This window comes from Haliaeetus leucocephalus, unplaced genomic scaffold (assembly GCF_000737465.1).
Source record: "Haliaeetus leucocephalus isolate CR32 unplaced genomic scaffold, Haliaeetus_leucocephalus-4.0 Scaffold545, whole genome shotgun sequence".
Classification (NCBI taxonomy): domain Eukaryota; kingdom Metazoa; phylum Chordata; class Aves; order Accipitriformes; family Accipitridae; genus Haliaeetus; species Haliaeetus leucocephalus.
In genome coordinates, this window is record NW_010972981.1 from 5,158,635 (window position 1) to 5,158,971 (window position 337).

The window sequence follows — 337 nt, forward strand, 5'->3', positions numbered from 1 at the left end:
CCCGGGCCTGCCCAGCCGAGGCGGCGCCGGCGCCGCCGCCGCCGCCGCCGCGGGTTCGGCCGCTGCAACCCTCTCCTTCCACACCGCATGGCGGCCGCCCGCTCGCCGGGGAGGCCCAGCCCCGCGAGGAGAGGCCAGAGCCGAGGATGGGGAGCGGATTGCGCGGGAGCCGCTACGCTCCTGCGCCCGCCGCAGGCCGCGCTCCCCGGGCCGGGCCGCCCCTTACCCGTCGGTGGTGCGTTTCTTGCTGGAGCTGTAATCGTCCCCCAGATCTAGGCGGTGGCGCTTGGGCATGACGGCGGCGGGCGGGCGGGCTGGGTGGCGAGCAGCCGGGCGA

The 337-nt window shown here is 78.3% G+C and overlaps 1 protein-coding gene across 1 annotated transcript in view; it reads right to left on the reverse strand.

Moving 5' to 3' along the window:
- The window catches only part of DHX15 (DEAH (Asp-Glu-Ala-His) box helicase 15), a 47,664-nt gene extending 47,335 nt beyond the window's left edge, over positions 1–329 (reverse strand). The window contains exon 1 of the mRNA XM_010576854.1: positions 227–329. Coding sequence (XP_010575156.1) covers positions 227–294 — 68 coding nt within the window. The 5' untranslated portion in view covers positions 295–329. The remainder of the gene's footprint in view (positions 1–226) is intronic.
- Positions 330–337: the final 8 nt, after the last annotated feature.